General features: G+C 37.5%; 1 protein-coding gene across 3 annotated transcripts in view; it reads left to right on the forward strand.

The window, feature by feature from the left end:
- abl1 (c-abl oncogene 1, non-receptor tyrosine kinase) overlaps positions 1 to 19768 on the forward strand; it is a 76682-nt gene that overhangs the window by 53571 nt on the left and 3343 nt on the right. For all 3 annotated transcript variants that reach the window (XM_062032227.1, XM_062032230.1, XM_062032229.1), the window contains 4 exons: positions 2979 to 3274; positions 15476 to 15748; positions 15868 to 16130; positions 17954 to 18138. In XM_062032227.1, the coding sequence (XP_061888211.1) occupies positions 2979 to 3274; positions 15476 to 15748; positions 15868 to 16130; positions 17954 to 18138 (1017 nt within the window). The remainder of the gene's footprint in view (positions 1 to 2978; positions 3275 to 15475; positions 15749 to 15867; positions 16131 to 17953; positions 18139 to 19768) is intronic.

Consider the following 19768-nt stretch of genomic DNA (forward strand, 5'->3'; position numbering starts at 1 on the left):
AATAAATCATTTTTTTGTATAGTAGTGCTAATTAACAACAGAAAGTCCCTCTCAGTTTTAAATCAAGTGACTGATCACAATTTAGAGCATGAGTGTCCAAATCCGCACTTCCAAGTCTGAGTCCGGGGTTCCCGCCCGGAAAATGGTGGAGTGCCATTTCCGGGTTGGGGAGGATATCCTGCCCCAAGTGGAGGAGTTCAAGTACCTTAGAGTCTTGTTCACGAGTGAGGGAAGAGTGGATCATGAGATTGACAGGCGGATCTGTGCTGCGTACCCTGCATCGTTCCATTGTGGTGAAAAAGGAGCTGAGCCGGAAGGCAAAGCTCTCAATTTACCGGTCGATCTACGCTCTTATTCTCACCTATGGTCATGATCTTTGGATTATGACCGAAAGGACAAGATCACGGGTACAAGCGGCCGAAATGAGTAAGCTCTGTCATTTGGGAGTAGCTCAGAGTAAAGCCGCTGCTCTTCCACAAGTAGAGGCATCTGGTCAGAATGCCCCCAGACGCCTCCCTGGGGAGGTGTTTAGGGCGCGTCCGACCGGCAGGAGACCACGAGGAAGACCCAGGACACGGTGGAGAGACTGTCTCCCAGCTGGCCTGGGAACGCCTCGGTCTCCCCCAGTAGGAGCTGGACGAAGTAGCTGGGGAGAGGGCAGTCTGGGCTTCTCTGCTAAGGCTACTGCCCCCGCGACCTGACTTCGGATAAGCGGAACAAGATTGATGAATGGATGGATGTGTGTCCAAACAGTTTCCACCAAAGACACCACATGAAAAATGTATACATTTTAGGGAATCACATATTTATTTAATTCTGATACCAATTACGTCCTGTTTCTCAAGACCCATAACAATATCCGATATTTGTATTTATCATTTTTTTACATTTTGATTTATATAGTTTGTGCACTTTGGTCATCTCTGACAAATCGTTTGCTATTTTGAAACACGGCGGTGACGGTAACAACCCTTCTTTATTAGCATAGGCGTTTTTGTTAGCTTTCAAGACACTGCCAGCATTGCAGGTGGCTGATGAGGTTTGAGGTTGAGGCTCGATGTTTTTTCCCCCTTTGGTGCAAATAGCACGTAAAAAGTCTTTCTCTGAAACAGTGAGTGAAGAATTCCGTCACCATCGACGCCGTTTTTGTTTACATTGAATTAGTTCAGGTTAACAGCAAGAGAAAAAAGAAAACCAGCACTTGATTTACTCAACCTAACCCACCCACAGTGCATGTAATCTTGCGCTGTTTTTTTATCGGTCATCAGAGCAATTTTTTTAAATGTTGTCGGTGTGACGTTTTAATTCTTCATATCAGCCTGATATTTATTCTGCAACCCTAATATATAGAGCTGTGAATCTTTGGGCACCACACGATTCAATTTGATTCTTGGGGGGTAACGATTAGATTCAGAATCGATTCTTGATTCGAAACAATTCGATTCAAAATCGATTCTCTATTCAGAATTGATTCTCAATTCAAAATCAATACTTTTTTTTTATCAAAATTGGGTGCCAGCCCAATTATTAACTACATTGCTTCATAAAATAAACAGCTGTGATAATTTTTTGTATAACTTAAAAGAAAACTGGTTTTGTTTAACAAAATTCTACCCAAACATTTAATAAAGTCGAATACAAATCAGAATCAGAAATCAGAAATACTTTATTAATCCCCAAGGGGAAATTAATAATTGATCGCTGACGGGTCTGCCAACTTCCGGCGCCCCTTACAAAAAAAGGTGAGATACAGGTAAACAATGGGGGGGTTGGGTGGTGAGAAAAAAATAAATAAAACAACAAGAGAAATATACCACACTTATCTTTTTTTAAATAAATCTGTACAGCAGATATTGGCATCTACATCAACAAGTGTCTGGACAGGACATATTTGAAAAAAAAAAGCTAATTAATTCGAAAATAGATTTCTTTGACAACCATAGGAATATACATTTTGTACTTAAAACCAATCCAGTGTAAGTCAATAAATGCTAAACTATCTGACCAAAAACATCCACATTTTAGCTTTTGTGTTTTATGTGACAAAGCAAATTAATATTTCTGTAATATCTAATAATAATAATCTATCTCATCAATAATTTTCTGAATATGCATAGGGCCAACAAAAAAAAATAGAGCTCCGGGTCTAAAATTGCACTTTAGACCGGCTTTTTTTGTTACGGATAGTCATGAATTATTAGACTTAGACTTAGACAAACTTTAATGATCCACAAGGGAAATTGTTCCACACAGTAGCTCAGTTACAATGATGGAAAGTGTAAGGATGGAAAGGACAATGCAGGTATAAATAGACTACATATAGCTGTACATAATATATGTACAGTATATTATATATACTGATATATTATATTATATAATGTCTATATCATATATACAATATATAACAATTACCATGTACAATATTACAGCATAAGTGACAGCTGCAGCATAAAATTAAAAAACAACTCCCCCCTATTTGCTCCCCCTTGCATCTCTTTCCTTATCCATAATTTCAACTCCAGATCTCACTTCCTCACACGCGTTTTTGTACACAGTTCTCTTTTTAAGACCACGCTGTAAAACAATATATATCGGCCTCACAAACAGAGGAAGGAAAGAGAGGACATCTGCTGGGGAATTATCTTGAGACCTGCCTGTGTTACAATTTGTTTTAAAATCGGAACCTTTGAAGTTACAGCCGTCTTAGCATTTAATGTCAAAGTGCAATGCCAGGATGCAAAAGTCTTTTTGGTGATATGAAAAATTGTGAGAAAAAAGTAACACTCTGGCGTGAGTGACAGGAAGAAATGCTGAAACTCGCTTGGGGAGTTGTTTGACGCCACCGTATTGTTTGCATGTATAGATTTCAAGACAACTAAAGATGACCTGTCTTTTTATCTGTGCCAATACGGTATTTTGCCTTTAATTTTCAAACGAATGCCATACAGTTTTTGAAAAGTCTTTGTATGTGTTTGTAGGCGAGAAGCTTCGGGTGCTGGGCTACAACCACAATGGCGAGTGGTGCGAGGCGCAGACCAAGAATGGCCAGGGCTGGGTGCCGTCCAACTACATCACCCCTGTCAACAGCCTGGAGAAGCACAGCTGGTACCACGGGCCCGTGTCGCGCAACGCCGCCGAGTACCTGCTCAGCTCGGGCATTAACGGGAGCTTCCTGGTGCGCGAGAGCGAAAGCAGCCCCGGCCAGAGGTCTATTTCCCTGCGCTACGAGGGCAGAGTCTACCACTACAGGATCAACACCGCTTCGGACGGCAAGGTAGGCGTCCCTAAAATGAAATGCCCGACTATAATAATTAGGGATGTAACGGTATCAAAATCTCATGGTACAATATTATCACTGTATTAGGCCATGGTACGATATTATTGTGGTATATGTTCAAAACAAACAAAAAAAGACTTAAACATGTTATAGTGTGTAAAATGAAGTGGCAAGAATATTAAGGATCAAACAGACTTACAATAATTAAACACAAACATAATGTTCTAATCATGTTATTACTACAAATAAGCATACATACAGTACAGGCCAAAAGTTTGGACACACCTTCTCATTTCAATGCGTTTTCTTTATTTTCAAGACTATTTACATTGTAGATTGTCACTGAAGGCATCGCATCTATGACACCTGTGAAGTGAAAACCATTTTAGGTGACTACCTCTTGAAGCTCATGGAGAGAAAGTCAAAAGTGTGCGAAACAGTAATCGGAACAAAGGGTGGCTGTTTTGAAGAAACTAGAATATAAAACATGTTTTCAGTTATTTCACCTTTTTTTGTTAAGTACATAACTCCACATGTGTTCATTCATAGTTTTGATGCCTTCAGTGACAATCTACAGTGTAAATAGACATGAAAAAAAAGAAAACACATTGAATGAGAAGGTGTGTCCAAACTTTTGGCCTGTAATGTATATTTTAAATATACTTTAAATTCCGTGTCTTTAAGCCGACAATATAAACATCCAGTGTAACAAATGTAAAATAATAACGTTCACGATAGTGTCTTTCAACTTTTAACTTCGGGGAAACCGTGTCCTCTGTATTTGACATCTTATATCACTTTGGAAAATGCTGATTCTCAGAAAAGTTAGCCGACAATTTAACGTTAAATAATGTAAATACCTCAAGTTGTTGCTTGGCCTCCTTGGCATCAAATATATTTTCCGGGTGGTGGTTTATCAAGTATAGCTTCTCATATTACTTGCGTTCACTGCAGTGCAGTGACACCAATTTTTTTTTTTTTTTTTTTCATGCTTTTCCTACTTTAAACGTGGATAACAAATCAATTCAAAACCACAAGTTGATTCAATGTTATCGGAAAAAATGACCGTTAAAACATCACAACTTCTGACCGGCTTTATGTGTCGTTTTGGAAACACTCCAGACAAAGGCGGCGATTTTGCCTTGCACTGTAGACAGACCATAGAGTTTGTGTTTTCTCCAGGGTTTGTTTATCGGTCTGTTAGCAACATAACTCAAAAAGTTTTGTGTAGATTTTAATGAAAACTTCTGGAAATGTCAGAAGAAACAATCCATTCTCTCTCCTTTACGAGCTCCGACACACAGACTTCGCACACTTGAGCTACGCAGGGAATTTTCGTAGATGCAGTTTACTTCCAGATCGGCCAATTCAAAATTGCCAACAAAAAAAACTAACTGACCAAGGTTTCATTGTATACTGTACCACGTCACAGTATAATTGATATGATTTTGATACCGAAATTCCGCGGTATTTAGAGTACCGTTACACCCCAAATAACAATGGATTAACCTGGTGAAGAACGCTCCCAATAATCTGTGTGGTACCTTGTAATGTTGCCATTTGTTTTCATAACACTAAATGCAATGGAACCTCAATTTACCAACTTAATTGGCTCTTGAACGTGGTTCGGAAACCTAAAAGTTTGTATCGTGAAGCAGAGTTCTCCATAGGAAACAATGTAAACATGAATGATTAGTTCTGGCCTTGACAAAAGTCGCTATTTTAGTAAAAATATGCACACTTTGAAGATAGTATCAAGTGTATATACCCTGTAAATGTATCAAACAAAGGGGTAATGGATCAACAATCTCTTTACAGTATATTATACCTCAACAACACAACATCAGCGGTAAGCTCAACTGTCAACTAATGCGCACACACAAAAGTCTATTTGGTGCTCTCAAAAACATTAACAACCATGTTGCTACAGTAAAAAAAATTAAATAAAATCCTTTTTACCTTGTGTCGGCGAATATTTGTTGCATGCAAGCAACAAGAGGAGATGAATGCAGAGACAAGGCGAAGGTAGTAAGGAGGAGGGGGAGCGGCAGTGTGTCACTGCTCTAAAGCCGAAGGGGAGTCCTCTTTTTCCGGGGTTCTCTTCCTCTTGTGTTGGTCTCACTTCGACCAGGCTGGTCTTCGCTTGGTCCTCGCTGCACCAGTAATCTGTTCAGCGTGCCTTGTTTTAGGCGGCACTTTGAAAAGTGTCTGTGGTGACCCATGATCTTGACGTTATTGGCGTATACCTTGCACATAGTCATTATTTGCTTTGGACCCATATTGAGTAATCCAAATAGACAAAACTTGGTGATTAGCAAAAAAAAGAAAGTCAGGCTGAAGCACTGAAGAGTGGCGGCTGATTAATGACTGTGTGAGGCTAGACTACTGCAACGCACTTCTTGTCGGGATCCCCAGCAAGAACATCCAGAAGCTGCAATACATACAGAATAGTGCTGCTAGGATCCTGATGAGAGTGCGGAGATACGACCATATCACACCAATTCTCAAATCCCTTCACTGGCTTCCTGTTCCACTCAGGATTGAATACAAAGTCTCCCTAATAACCCACCAGTGCCTCCATGGAAATGCCCCCCTCTACCTCAAAGAACTGCTCACCCCCAAATCCTCCACACGACACCTACGCTCCGGACAGGCTAACCTCCTCCAACCTCCGAGGACAAAGCTACGAACTATGGGAGACCGGGCTTTCTGCTACGCCGCTCCCAGTCTGTGGAACGCTCTCCCTGACCACCTGAGGGCACCACAGACTGTGGATGCTTTTAAAAAAGGCTTGAAAACCCTTCTTTTAAAAAAAGCCTTTTTATAGACATATGCATACTAGTTCTAGCTATTAGGCTGTTCTAGTTTTTATTTGTATTTATTTGTATTATCTTTTTATTATTATTATTATTATTATTATTTTAATACACTGTAGCACTTTCAGGTTGTTTGCTCAATGTAAAGTGCTTTTTACAAATAAAATCTATTATTATTATTATTATTAAACAGCACGTGATATGGGGGTGCTTCCTCTCCAAAATGGCCACAAACAAGTGATGTCATCAAAATAGCAGCACCCTAACGCGTCCAGCAACACACAATCAATGAATGAATGAAGCGTTCTTACACTAAGACATGGTTCATTTGGCGCGATGCAAAGGTCCGTAAACCAAAGAGGTTGCAAATAGAGGTGTTCGTGAATCGAAGTTCCACTGTACTTTTTTTGGAACCGGCGCTAGATGTCATTGTCTAATTTGTATAACTGGTCTTGACTTATAAAAAAGTGAAGGAAAAACATTGAAAGCAACACAAATATGTTCCGGAATACATAAGATTTCTTCTGTCACTTTTTTCTTTTTAAATGTTGCAAACGTGAATTTAATGCTTTTAGGGGTGAAAAGAGCTTTTCGTGCTTGCATGTCAGTCCCCGTAAGGTTCCAATTAGACTAGGAAAAAATCACAAGATTTGTCGCTAGTCAAGAGTTGTGTGGTTACATGCTAAACATAGTGCAGCAAAGAGTACCGCGGGTTAAGCAGCATGCCCTGCGGTGTGTAGATGGGGTGTAATTTTGCATGTATGTTCATGCATAGGCGATTATTTTGATGTGTGATGTGCAGTGGATAAGGTTGCATCGTGTCTTCCATATGTGTTAACTTTTTTTTGTTTGCACCATCAGGTAGGAGGGAGGAATTTGGGTTAGTTATTTTTGTGCAGTTTAATTGGTACTGCAAAATCTATTTGTGGCGGACGGTCCAAATTTATTGTATCTAGCACTGTTTCTGCTTTTTTACTGCACATTACTAGGCTTGGCTCCACTCACCTCTGCTCTGGGTAGTCCATTTAGCAATTATAGCATACGAGAAATAAAAATAACTCCGCTTCAAATCAAACCATTGCAGTCATTATATATTTCGTCACACATTAATATAAACAATACAAAAGTACTAACAAATAATCATGCAAAAAAATATTAACAACTGCCTGCGAGCAACACAATACATAACAATAACACCACATATAAAATAAAACAGATCCACTTTAATTGCATACAAAAGTTGTGCCAATGTAAGATTACACAATAGCCATAAAAGTAAAAAACCCCAAACCAGTAAGTTAGCATGTTGTGTAATTCGTAAATAAAAACAGAATACAATGATTTGCAAATCCTTTTCAATTTATATTCAATTGAATAGACTGTCAAGACAAGATATTTATGTTAGAACTGAGAAACTTACTTTTTTTTCAAAAAATCATTAACTTAGAATTTAATGGCAGCAACACATTGCTAAAAAGTTGGCACTGGGGCATTTTTACCACTGTGTTACATGGCCTTTCCTTTTAACAACACTCCGTAAACATTTGGGAACTGAGGAGACCAATTTTTTAAGCTTCTCAGGTGGAATTCTTTCCCATTCTTGCTTGATGTACAGCTTAAGTTGTTCAACAGTCCGGGGTCCTCGTTGTGGTATTTTAGGCTTCATAATGCACCACACATTTTCAATGAGAGACAGGTCTGGACTACAGGGAGGCCAGTCTAGTACCCGCACTCTTTCCCTATGAAGCCACGCTGTTGTAACACGTGCCTTGGCATTGTCTCACTGAAATAAGCAGGGGCGTCCATGATAACGTTGCTTGGATGGCCAACATATGTTGCTCCAAAACCTGTATGTACCTTTCAGCATTAATGGTGCCTTCACAGATGTGTAAGTTACCCATGTCTTGGGCACTAATACACCCCCATACCATCACAGATGCTGCCTTTTCAACTTTGCGCCTATAACAATCCGAATGGTTCTTTTACTCTTTGGTCCGGAGGACACGACGTCCACGGTTTCCAAAAACAATTTGAAATATGGACTCATTTGCTAGCAAATGATGCTCTAAATACACTCTGACGGTACTTTAGATAAAACTGCCAGGGAGTTTCGAACAAATAAATTATGTGCATTCAAATTAACATTAAAAATGTGCCTGTATGACGCTCTGACAGTAAAGAAAAAAAGTTTTTCTAATTTTGTAAGCAGGTAATTTACTAGGATTAATTGCAATTAATTAAAATGCATATGATTGAAAAAATGTATGGTTTGACAGCACTAAATATAAAGTTTTAATCTTTTACAAATATACATAACTGCTCAAAGCACAAATTTTGCAAAATTAAACAAATATAATTGTCTTTTTTTAAATGAATATCTGCACAGAAAGGAATATGAAATGTGCAACTATAGTCAATGAGCCAAATAGTAAACAAGAAAATAACATCTACCTTATTTGACGCTATGAGATCAAAATTATACTTATTTTGTTTTTTAAATTTAATTTAGATGAACGATGAAGACGCCACTCCTCTGATTTCATTTACTCCAAGCTTGTTTAGTTATTATGAGCCAAAATAAGCGCTTCCTGATAAACACCGTTAATTAGGTGCTTGGTATTTAAATAACAAGGCAGCTGTTTCGATCACATGTTTTTTTTTCTGAAACATGAGAGACACAGCTATCGCTCCTTGTGTTACATTAGGCATCGGTGCTTCAGTATCGTTTGACCCGTTACTAGTCCGAGCAAGACGTTGGTCAAGTAACTCGATAATAAAGCCCTTAATTTACATCTATGCCGACTCACTGTGTTGGTGTAGGATTACAGTATATACTGTGTTTAACTATCCGGCCCACAAGCAGCTGCGCAACCCTGCCGGCCGCCTGTGATGCAGCATTGGCTTGAGGAAGCGCCCGAGCAATGACAAGAATGCCTCTAAGCACCACTGTGCTGCACATAATGACCAGCAGACACTGACGCCCATGCTAAAATACACACACACACACACACACACACACACACACCAACACACACACACACACACACACACACACACACACACACACACACACACACACACACACACACACACACACACACACACACACACACACACACACACACACACACACACACAGCTTTGTATTGTGTTCCCACCGAGAGCTACAAATTCAAGGGTCTGGTTTGCTGGACTTCTCTAATAATTACAGATTACCTTCGCACTCTCGCCCCGTGAGGCTCCTCCCACTTTTGTTTCTTGGTGACTGACTCTGACAGTGGCCTAAATAGCTGCTTAACTTCTCATTTTTTGGTTATGCTGCCAGAGCTAAATGACCATTGAATCCTTCGAGTGCGTTTCACGACATTCAAGTTTTTTTGTTTTTTTTTTGCAATGCAATGAGCAGATTGTAGAGCAAATCATTTTCCGGCTTACGTAAGACTTGGACGATGGAAAAGAGTGTGTCCACCGAGTCTTCTCCACCAGCGCCCTGACACACGGTCTTGTGGACTAAAGTTCCACTTTTACGCTCCAACACGATCCATCAACCTCAAATTTCTCATGATTTCACAACCATCATTCTCATAGGAAAATATTGGTGTAACAAATAATGTGTTGCAGCAGAGCTATTTTGACTTGGGGGCCACATTGAGAGAAAAAAATGTGTCTGTGGGGCCAATGTGTATGTGTGTATAAATAATATGTACACATTTAGCTGTAAAAATCTGCTGTACAGTATGTGTGTTTGGGTCCCTTCTTTTCAGGAACAGGAATATCAAAAGTCACAATGTCCGATAGAGTTCTAAAAACGTTATAATAGACCACCTCAAAAAAATGAAATGGAATTTTACCGTTTTTTACTGAATGAGACACCCTACATCAGGGGTCACCAACCTTTTTGAAACCAAGAGCTACTTCTTGGGTATTGATTAATGCGAAGGGCTACCAGTTTGATACACACTTAAATAAATTGCCAGAAATAGCCAATTTGCTCAATTTATCTTTAACTCTGTTATTATTAATAATTAATGATATTTACACTTAATTAATCGGTTTAAAAGAGGAGAAAACACGAAAAAAATGACAATTAATTTTGAAACATAGTTTATCTTCTATTTCGACTCTTTTAAATTCTAAATTCAACCGAAAAAAAGAAGAGAAAAACTAGCTAATTCTAATCTTTTTGAAAAAATTAAAAAAATAATTTATGGAACATCATTAGTAATTTTTCCCGATTAAGATTAATTTTAGAATTTTGATGACATGTTTTAAATAGGTTAAAATCCAATCTACACTTTGTTAGAATATATAACAAATTGGACCAAGCTATATTTCTAACAAAGACAAATCATTATTTCTTCTAGATTTTCCAGAACAAAAATTTTAAAAGAAATTCAAAAGACTTTGAAATAAGATTTCAATTTGATTCTACAGATTTTCTAAATTTGCCAGAATATTTTTTTTTCAATTTTAATCATAATAAGTTTGAAGAAATATTTCACAAATATTATTCGTCGAAAAAACAGAAGCTAAAATGAAGAATTAAATTAAAATTTACTTATTATTCTTTACAATAAAAACAATACATTTACCTGAACATTGATTTAAATTGTCAGGAAAGAAGAGGAAGGAATTTAAAAGGTAAAAAGGTTGATGTGTTTAAAAATCCTAAAATCATTTTTAAGGTTGTATTTTTTCTCTAAAATTGTCTTTCTGAAAGTTATAAGAAGCAAAGTAAAAAAAAAATTATGAATTTATTTAAACAAGTGAAGACTAAGTCTTTAAAATATTTTCTTGGATTTTCAAATTTTATTTGAGTTTTGTCTCTCTTAAAATGAAAAATGTTGGGCAAAGCGAGACCAGCTTGCTAGTAAATAAATAAAATTTAAAAAATAGAGGCAGCTCACTGGTAAGTGCTGCTATTTGAGCTATTTTTAGAACAGGCCAGCGGGCTTCTCATCTGGTCCTTACGGGCTACCTGGTGCCCGCGGGCACTGCGTTGGTGACCCCTGCCCTACATGCACATTAAAATAAAGAAAGTGGGATTTACAATATTAACTACGAACAATAAAACACTGAATATTAACATATGAACGGCGCTCCTCTTTTACGTCTCAGACCAAGTAAAACGCAACAAAAATGTAAAAAACAGCAAAATATGAATGCAAAGTGTAATAAACATCTACAATATGATATATTATCACATAAAAATCTGCTTCCGCATCTGTTTTCGAGCTGGCTGCTCTAAAACAAACCCTGCCCACTCTGTTTTTTTTCCTCGCCTGAGCTGCTGTGACGTAGATTACCGTAATAACTCCTATAACACCCAAAAGCGCAGATTTCGACCATTGAAATACTTTCTATAGTTCAAGACTTACGGTCATTTAAAAACAGCACTGCACATCATAATGGCGGCGACAGTTTTGATGTTAAAGGTCTAGAAACAATTATGTAGAACGTCCGGGGGGCCGGATTGAAAATCTTAACGGGCCGCATTTTGCCTAGATCTGTGTTACAGGGTCAGACTGTTGACTTTTTCTCAGAAAAAGTGTCTAAAAAAACCCCCAAAGAAAAAGCAAAAGATGCAGCAGGTCCCTAAAACGTCAGAAAACTCTTAGAAATAAAGCCATAAAACAGTTGCGATATAAAGGATCCTTGACTAGTATTTTTACAGCTGATTCTTTAAAAAAAATGCAGAGATTTGTTGCACATATCTAAAAACTGCCATTGTCAAATAGAAGATGCGGCTTTAGTTTGCATTTTTGCAGTAAGTCTTTAAAAACAGCAAAGTGCGTCTGCCTCACAATACGAAGGTCCTGGGTTCGATCCTGCGATCGGGATCTTTCTGTGTGGAGTTTGCATGTTCTCCTCCGGGTACTCCGGCTTCCTCCCACCTCCAAAGACATGCACCTGGGGATAGGTTGATTGACAACACTAAATTGACCCGAGTGTGTGAATGTTGTCTGTCTATCTGTGTCTATCCTGCGATGAGGTGGCGACTTGTCCAGGGTGTACCCCGCCTTCTGCCCGAATGTAGCTGAGATAGGCTGCAGCACCCCCCGCGACCCCGAAAGGGACATGCGGTAGAAAATGGATGGATGGAAAGTGACCCTGTTATACAGAGCAGCTACCTTACCGTAAATAAGATGCCCAGAAGATAAACCATAACATTTCTTTGCATCCCCATACGAAACCGTCCCACCACTGATTTAAAGGATTTTTTATTCACATTTTTGTACACAATTCCATAAACATGGAGGGATTTTTGTCATTAAGAGGATCTTTGATCAGTGTTTTCGCAGTACAGTTCTATAGACTGCAAAGCACTCTGCTACATAAAGGATCTTTGACTAAAATGTCTGCAGTACACTAAGTAGGTCTTTAAAACAGTGTCATTTAGGGGATATCTGATGAGTATTCACATGGATTCATTAAACACATTGTTCCTGTCATTTAGCGCAGTTTTTCTTAACCATATGGGCCGCAAGCACCCTCCAGAGGGCCGCCAAAAAATATCTCTTTCTCGGCTGCGGTCCGTATGGGTCGCAGCGATACTCAGTTGTAATACATTTTTCCACCACTTGTGGCAGTAATGACAATCTCAAACAGAAGAAGTCCGGAGCTAAAGTCATACAGAAGTGCAAAAACAATGACTAAAGTGGCGAAGCTGTATTTTCATTTGCACTTAAATTGTATTGACAGTTTATTTAATCACTATTATTTATTAATTTAGTGAGAATGTATTTATTTTAGCACAATCCTATAGACATATATTTATCTATTTTTATGAGTTCCTTATTTTGCAGTATATTTGATTAGTATTTATTTTTGTAACCGGCCTGACCTGAGCCTTGATAATATTTGTGATAAACACACAATGTAAACTTTAAGTAGGTCAAATATAATTACTGAATATGGTTAAAATCAAGAGTAAGATTACTAATTCGGGCCTCTATGTAGTGGAAAAGTTGGGCCCCGAGGTCAAAAAGGTTAAGGAGCGCTGATTTAGAGGATCTATTATTAGTGCATTTCTAAAAAACTGCAAAGCACTCCTGTCGTATAGAGCAGGAGTCTTCAACATTTTCCAGGCTGAGTACGGTACCCGCAAACTGATAAAGAGACGGACGGTAAACCTGTAATAAAATTGTGTTTTTAAATTAAAATGGTCCTAAAGGTACCTTGTGATTATGTTAATCTAAGATATTCAAGTAATACAGTTTGGCACCGCTAACAGCTAACTGGCAACTAGCGTGCTAATTTCTAGCTATGCTAACATAATTATAATATTCTAATTATTTATTCATGTTTTTATTTCAAACCTGCAAGGCACAGTGAGTAGGGTGGTCATTCCACTATTTTAAAAATATTGTGTATCAGAAGACATTTATATTTTGTGGGAAATTTCTAGTGGGAATAAAAAGAAATATATTTTAGAAAAAGTGTTAAAGACCTCTGATATAGAGGATCTTTAACTTTCATATTTGTAGTAAGTCCTTCAAAACATCAGTCATTCTGTCCCATAGAGCAGTGGTGCCCAATCACCGGTCCGTGGCCCGGTACCGGTCCGCGGACCGATTGGTACCGGGCCGCGCAAGAAATAATTAAAAAAAATGTTTTTTTAAATTTTTTTAAAAAAAATTAAATCAACATAAAAAATACAATATATATATGATATATCAATACAGTCTGCAGGGATACATTTTTTGCGTTGAAAAAATCCGGAGGCACACCACCAGCAGAAATCATAAACTCAGTTGACAGTAAAAAGTCATTGTCGCAATTGTTGGATATGACTTTAAAGCATAACCAACCATGCATCAATATAGCTCTTGTCTCAAAGTAGGTGTACTGTCACCACCTGTCACATCACGCCATGACTTATTTAGATTTTTTTGCTGTTTTCCTGTGTGTAGTGTTTTAGTTCTTGTCTTGCGCTCCTATTTGGTGGCTTTTTCTCTTTTTTTGGTATTTTCTTGTAGCAGTTTCATGTCTTATATTTCCCGCATCTACTTTGTTTTTGCAATCAAGAATATTTCAGTTGTTTTTATCCTTCTTTGTAGGACATTGTTGATTGTCATGTCATGTTCGGATGTACATTGTGGACGCCGTCTTTGCTACACAGTAAGTTTTTGCTGTCGTCCAGCATTCTGTTTTTGTTTACTTTGTAGCCAGTTCAGTTTTAGTTTCATTCTGCATAGCCTTCCCTAAACTTCAATGCCTTTTCTTAAGGGCACTCACCTTTTGTTTATTTTTGGTATTAGCATAAGAAACCTTTTTACTTGCATTTACAAAGCAATGACCGTATTTTTCGGAGTATAAGTCGCTCCGGAGTATAAGACGCACTGGCCGAAAATGCATAATAAAGAAGAAAAAAAACATATATAAGTCGAACTGGAGTATAAGTCGCATTTTTTGGGGAAATTTATTTGATAAAACCCAACACCAAGAATAGACATTTGAAAGGCAATTTAAAATAAATAAAGAATAGTGAACAACAGGCTGAATAAGTGTACGTTATATGACGCATAAATAACCAACTGAGAACGTGCCTGGTATGTTAACGTAACATATTATGGTAAGAGTCATTCAAATAACTATAACATATAGAACATGCTATACGTTTACCAAACAATCTGTCACTCCTAATCACTAAATCCCATGAAATCTTATACGTCTAGTCTCTTGCGTGAATGAGCTAAATAATATTATTTGATATTTTACGGTAATGTGTTAATAATTTCACACATAAGTCGCTCCTGAGTATAAGTCACACCCCCGGCCAAACTATGAAAAAAACTGCGATTTATAGTCCGAAAAATACGGTTGCTACCGGCTGCCACCTACTGATATGGAAGAGTATTACACGGTTACTCTGCCGAGCTCTAGACAGCACCGACACTCAACAACAACAACACATCATTTGCAGACTATAATTACTGGTTTGCAAAAAAATTTTTTAACCCAAATATGTGAAATTAGATAATTTCCCATGGGCCATGGCACACCAGACTGTATCTTTAACAGTGGTTAAAAAACACTGAATTAGAGGATCTTTGATTGGGGTTTTTGCTAATAAAGGCAGAGCACTTCTGTCATAGGAGGACGACTGTTTGAAATTTGATGGTTTTATTTGCCACTTTTGACTTGAACGCCACCTTTGAAAACATACAGTGATGATGTTTATGGTATTAAAAGCTGTTGTTCGGTGTGTTTCTTCGTCCTGTAATTTTATAAAAGTTTTTTTAATCGTTTACAAAAATCAAAAATGTGGCACACAGGTTGACAGCGACACTATTTACCTTGGCAAGGTTACAGTTCAGTCAGACCGTGTCTATTTAAAAAATGTTTTTTTTTATTAAACATCAACCTCTTCCTCCTTTAGCTGTACGTCTCCTCGGAGAGCCGCTTCAACACGCTGGCCGAGCTGGTGCACCACCACTCCACTGTGGCCGACGGCCTCATAACCACGCTGCACTACCCGGCGCCCAAGCGCAACAAGCCCACCATCTACGGCGTGTCGCCCAACTACGACAAGTGGGAGATGGAGCGCACCGACATCACCATGAAGCACAAGCTGGGCGGGGGCCAGTACGGAGAGGTGTACGAGGGCGTGTGGAAGAAGTACAACCTCACTGTGGCCGTCAAGACTCTGAAGGTGAGTGGGGGACAGGCAATGTTGCAGGTCCAACGTGTTGTTTTGTTGGCATGTGCTGCCATCGGGTGGTTGAGGGTGAGAACTACAAGTGGTCTCTTCATGGCTCTCCCTCACTGCAGGAAGACACCATGGAGGTGGAGGAGTTCCTTAAGGAGGCGGCTGTGATGAAAGAAATCAAACATCCCAACCTGGTCCAACTCTTGGGTGTGTGCACGCGGGAGCCTCCGTTCTACATCATCACAGAGTTCATGACGCACGGCAACCTGCTGGACTACCTGAGGGAGTGCAACAGGGAGGAGGTGAACGCCGTGGTGCTTCTCTACATGGCCACGCAGATCTCCTCCGCCATGGAGTACCTGGAGAAAAAGAACTTTATACACAGGTGAGCATCAGCATCTTTATTTGTGTGCATGTATATTTATTTGCAGCCCTTTGAGACTTTTTATGTGTATGTATATTAGGGATGTCCGATAATATCGGACTGCCGATATTATCGGCCGATAAATGCTTTAAAATGTAATATCGGAAATTATCGGTATCGGTTTCAAAAAGTAAAATTTATGACTTTTTAAAACGCCGCTGTGTACACGGACGTAGGGAGAAGTACAGAGCGCCAATAAACCTTAAAGGCACTGCCTTTGCGTGCCGGCCCAATCACATAATATCTACGACTTTTCACACACACAAGTGAATGCAAAGCATACTTGGTCAACAGCCATACAGGTCACACTGAGGGTGACCGTATAAATAACTTTAGCACTGTTACAAATATGCGCCACACTGTGAACCCACACCAAACAAGAATGACAAATGTGAACCCACACCAAACAAGAATGACAAACACATTTCGGGAGAACATCCGCACCGTAACACAACATAAACACAACAGAACAAATACCCAGAACCCCTTGCAGCACTAACTCTTCCGGGACGCTGCAATATACCCCCCCCCTACCCCTTAACCCCCCCCACTTCAACCCCGCCCCACCCCTAACCCTGCCCACCTCAACCTCCTCATGCTCTCTCAGGGAGAGCATGTCCCAAATTCCAAGCTGTTGTTTTGAGGCATGTTAAAAAAAATAATGCACTTTGTGACTTCAATAATAAATATGGCAGTGCCATGTTGGCATTTTTTTCCATAATTTGAGTTGATTTATTTTGGAAAACTTTGTTACGTTGTTTAATGCATCCAGCGGGGCATCACAACAAAATTAGGCATAATAATGTGTTAATTCCACGACTGTATATATCGGTATCGGTTGATATCGGAATCTGTAATTAAGAGTTGGACAATATCGGATATCGGCAAAAAAGCCTTTATCGGACATCTCTAATGTATATATATATATATATATGTGTGTATATATATATATATATATATATATATATATATATGTATATATATATATACAGTATGTGTGTATACTGTATGTGTGTATACTGTATATGTATATACAGTATGTATATGTATGTATACAGGCCTCAAATTTGTACTTTTTACGGTCAAGGCAAGTGTTGCCTTAAAGGAGGGCTCATATTTTAGGGCACCAAGGCAAACATTATTTTCTTTCGAGGCAGGAGCTCTAAAGCATACAACTAGCTGAACTGTCCTTATAAACAGCTGCCCTGCTGACACGCACACACTGTCACTTGCCTTGTGGTGCACTCATAGTTTAAAATCACTAAACTCCTTACACAACTTAACTTTAACAGCCAGGTCGCTCCAATGAGCAGGAATAAAAAGTTAAATACTCTTTACCTTGTTTGTTAATCTTCTTGGCGTGCAGCGGGACGGAGGGGCAGGAGGTGTCGACAACACTGTGGATACATCCTGAATGTTTCAAACCACACATTGCTTGTCCATTGCGTTCTTTGGACTCATATTCAGCTAGCAAAACTTGAACATTGTTGTCTAAAGCTAAAAAAAAACCCGCTTAAAAAGCACAAAATATAGCAGTTAATACAGTAGCCTATAGTAGCCAATGGCAATAAATGGTTGCCCTGCAGGCACACAATGGGTTGATGAAAAATGTTCGTACACTGAGACAAGGTTTGTACACCAACGCATATTTTTATTTGTTCTCTGGTCCGTAAATGGACAAGTTTGTACAAGAAAGGGAAGAAGAGGTTCGTAAATCCAGCATGCAGAAAGCACCTTCTTAAAAGCCTGTCCCTCACTTTCACTTACTGTCTGTCCTGCTGCAGGGACCTGGCCGCCCGCAACTGCCTGGTCGGGGAGAACCACCTGGTGAAGGTCGCCGACTTTGGCCTGAGCAGGCTGATGACGGGGGACACCTACACGGCCCACGCTGGGGCCAAGTTCCCCATCAAGTGGACGGCTCCAGAGAGTCTGGCCTACAACAAGTTCTCCATCAAGTCTGACGTCTGGGGTAAGTATTGGGAATGATCCATATGGCCTCAAACCTGTATCACAATATATATTGCAGCCTCCTGTGAAAACAATAAATATTATTATATATTTTGGGGTATTTAAATAACCAAAAAATATTCTAATATTTATTGTGTAATTTCACAATACATTTTTGGGTATTTACATACCCAATAAAATATCTTAATATTTGTTTAATATTATGATATATTTTGGGGTATTTACATACCCAATAAAATATTGTAATTTTTATTATGTAATATTATGATATATTTAGGGGTATTTAAATACCCAATAAAATATCTTAATATTTATTGTGTAATTTTATGATATATGTTTGAGTATTTACATACCTAATAAAATATTGTAATATTTTTAATGTAATATTATGATATATGTTTGGATATTTACATACCCAATAAAATATCGCAATATTTGTGTAATATTTTGATATATTTTGAGGTATTTACATACACAATAAAATATTGTAATATTTATTGTGTAATATTATGATATATTTTGGGGTATTTAAATACCCAATAAAATATCTTAATATTTATTGTGTAATATTATGATATACCGGTATGTTTGAGTATTTACATACCTATTAAAATATTGTAATATTATGTATTTAATATTATGATATATGTTTGGATATTTACATACCCAATAAAATATCGCAATATTTGTGTAATATTGTGATATATTTTGAGGTATTTACATACACAATAAAATATTGTAATATTTATTGTGTAATATTATGATATATTTTGGGGTATTTAAATACCCAATAAAATATCTTAATATTTATTGTGTAATATTATGATATATGTTTGAGTATTTACATACCTATTAAAATATTGTAATATTATTTATTTAATATTATGACATATGTTTGGATATTTACATACCCAATAAAATATCGCAATATTTGTGTAATATTGTGATATATTTTGAGGTATTTACATACACAATAAAATATTGTAATATTTATTGTGTAATATTATGATATATTTTGGGGTATTTAAATACCCAATAAAATATCTTAATATTTATAGTGCAATATTATGATATATGTTTGAGTATTTACATACCTAATAAAATATTGTAATATTATTTATTTAATATTATGATATATGTTTGGATATTTACATACCCAATAAAATATCGCAATATTTGTGTAATATTTTGATATATTTTGAGGTATTTACATACCCAATAAAATATCGTAATATTTATTGTGTAATATATTTTTGGGGGTATTTACTTACCCAATAAAATATCGCAATATTTGTGTAATATTTTGATATATTTTGGGGTATTTGAATACCCAATATAATATCTTAATATTTATTGTGTAATATGATATTTTTGAGGGTGTTTACATACCTAATAAAACATTGTAATATTTTTTATGTAATATTATGATATGTTTGGTATTTACATACCCATTAAAATATCGCAATATTTGTGTTATATTTTGATATATTTTGAGGTATTTACATACACAATAAAATGTTGTAACATTTATTGTGTAATATTATGATATATTTTGGGGTATTTAAATACCCAATAAAATATCTTAATATTTATTGTGTAATAATATTATATATGTTTGAGTATTTACATAC

This window comes from Entelurus aequoreus, linkage group LG21, assembly GCF_033978785.1.
Source record: "Entelurus aequoreus isolate RoL-2023_Sb linkage group LG21, RoL_Eaeq_v1.1, whole genome shotgun sequence".
NCBI lineage: Eukaryota > Metazoa > Chordata > Actinopteri > Syngnathiformes > Syngnathidae > Entelurus > Entelurus aequoreus.